Raw genomic sequence first — 1,697 nt, 5'->3', positions numbered from 1 at the left:
TGAATCTTCCTGTGAGCTAGTGAATATCTGTTTAAGAGACCAAACGTTAAGCCTGTATTGGCTTGCCAGTGGAATCTCTGGACAGGAAGTGTGTTCTATATAACATCAATGCCTCATAGGTATCATGTATCCTGTTACCCTGGATTACACCTGCTTCTGGTGAACATGTGCCAGAAACGAGGTTCAGACCCGTATTGCTGCCAAAGACAGCAGGTGGCATTGCACTGAGGATAAATTTATTTTAGACTGTTCAGGTTGAGCCATGGGTCTGCAGTGTGCAGGTCACGTCTTACCCTCATGTTCAGTACTGCTGCCTTTTTACTAGACACATTACTGCACATATTTATGTTGCGGCCTTTATGTACCAAACAGGCACAACTATGTTTCATGTACGTAGTTTCTGGTGGGCAAGCTGTTCTGGTCGGTGATAGACGATGAGGTTTCAAGTCCAGTAGACCAACAAGAAGTCCAGGCTGCAAGCTTCTTTTTTTTTGTAATAATTTTTATTTTATTTTCTAGGGTGCAAGCTTTTGAGAGTAAAAGCTCTGATCTATCTGCTGAAGTGAGCTTTAGCTCTCAAAAAGCTTGCACGCAGGACTGCTTGTTGGCCTTTAAGGTGCTTGTTGTCGCCGTCGTTGCCATCGAGTCACAGGGTCTTCAAGGCAAGAGACGCTCAGAGGTGTCTTGCCATTGCCTGCCTCTGCATCATGACCCTGGTATTCCTCAGTGGCCTCCCATCCAAATACTAGCCAAGGCCGACCCTGCTTAGCTTCTGAGATCTGATGAGGTCAGGGCTCTTTAAGGTGCTGTTGGACTTAAATCTTGTTTCATGTGTGCATCTCTTCATGCCACTCTTTGTATTTTGTTTGAAAGGCCATAGTTTAGTGGTAAAGCACAAAGTCCTCCATGCAGTCCTTGAAATCTATACTTAAAGGAGCTCAGGTATGGGAAATTGGTTTCAGTCAGTGCAGATGATACTGGACTAAGAGACAAATGATCTGGCTTGGTGTAAGGCAGCTGTCTTCATTGCTCTGTAATTAACACTGCGCCTCCTGTTGACTGCTACCTCAGTCTTGGATTTAGATGAAACAGTAGATCCTAGAATAAAAGAATCACCTTCGAGCCCCCAGCCTCAGGTGTTCTTAGGTGAAAAAAGATGCTTTGGGCATGCAGGCATTTTTAAAAAGGTTTGGGACACGGGTCCCTGTTATATTTTCCCATCTGGCTGAATGCAAAGCCTTCACAATGCTCAGGCTTCAAGTAACGATCCTTAACATTTTGGCTTTGAATTAAATTGCATGTCTTTGATCGGAACTTAGTGTGAAGTGTACTTCTTTCTCAGTTAATGAAATCTGCCAGTACAATCTTTTGTACTATTTGCTTTTGCTAGGAAAAGGTCGATACGGAGAAGTCTGGAGAGGACAGTGGCAAGGCGAAAATGTTGCTGTAAAGATCTTTTCTTCCCGAGATGAAAAGTCCTGGTTCAGGGAAACAGAACTGTATAATACAGTGTTACTGAGGCATGAAAACATTTTAGGTAACGGTATCACTTTGTACATGGGCAGGTGTGGGGCAGTTGAGAATACTTTGAACGGGGGCCGTTCCTGTGTCTCTCTTCTTATAACCTGGATTCTTCTTGCATTTAAATAAAGGAAGTAAAACCTATTCTCAAAGCATCAGATCAAACCAAGCCCCCC

The 1,697-nt window shown here is 43.6% G+C and overlaps 1 protein-coding gene across 1 annotated transcript in view; it reads left to right on the top strand.

Moving 5' to 3' along the window:
- ACVR1 (activin A receptor type I) overlaps positions 1–1,697 on the top strand; it is a 109,210-nt gene that overhangs the window by 80,967 nt on the left and 26,546 nt on the right. The window contains exon 6 of the mRNA XM_015411569.1: positions 1,391–1,537. Within this exon, the coding sequence (XP_015267055.1) occupies positions 1,391–1,537 (147 nt within the window). The remainder of the gene's footprint in view (positions 1–1,390; positions 1,538–1,697) is intronic.

Source organism: Gekko japonicus, unplaced genomic scaffold (assembly GCF_001447785.1).
Source record: "Gekko japonicus isolate JY-2015 unplaced genomic scaffold, Gekko_japonicus_V1.1 scaffold6, whole genome shotgun sequence".
In the NCBI taxonomy this organism is placed as follows: domain Eukaryota; kingdom Metazoa; phylum Chordata; class Lepidosauria; order Squamata; family Gekkonidae; genus Gekko; species Gekko japonicus.
Note: the sequence above shows the minus strand (reverse complement) of the source record. Positions and strands in the feature narration are given on the sequence as shown.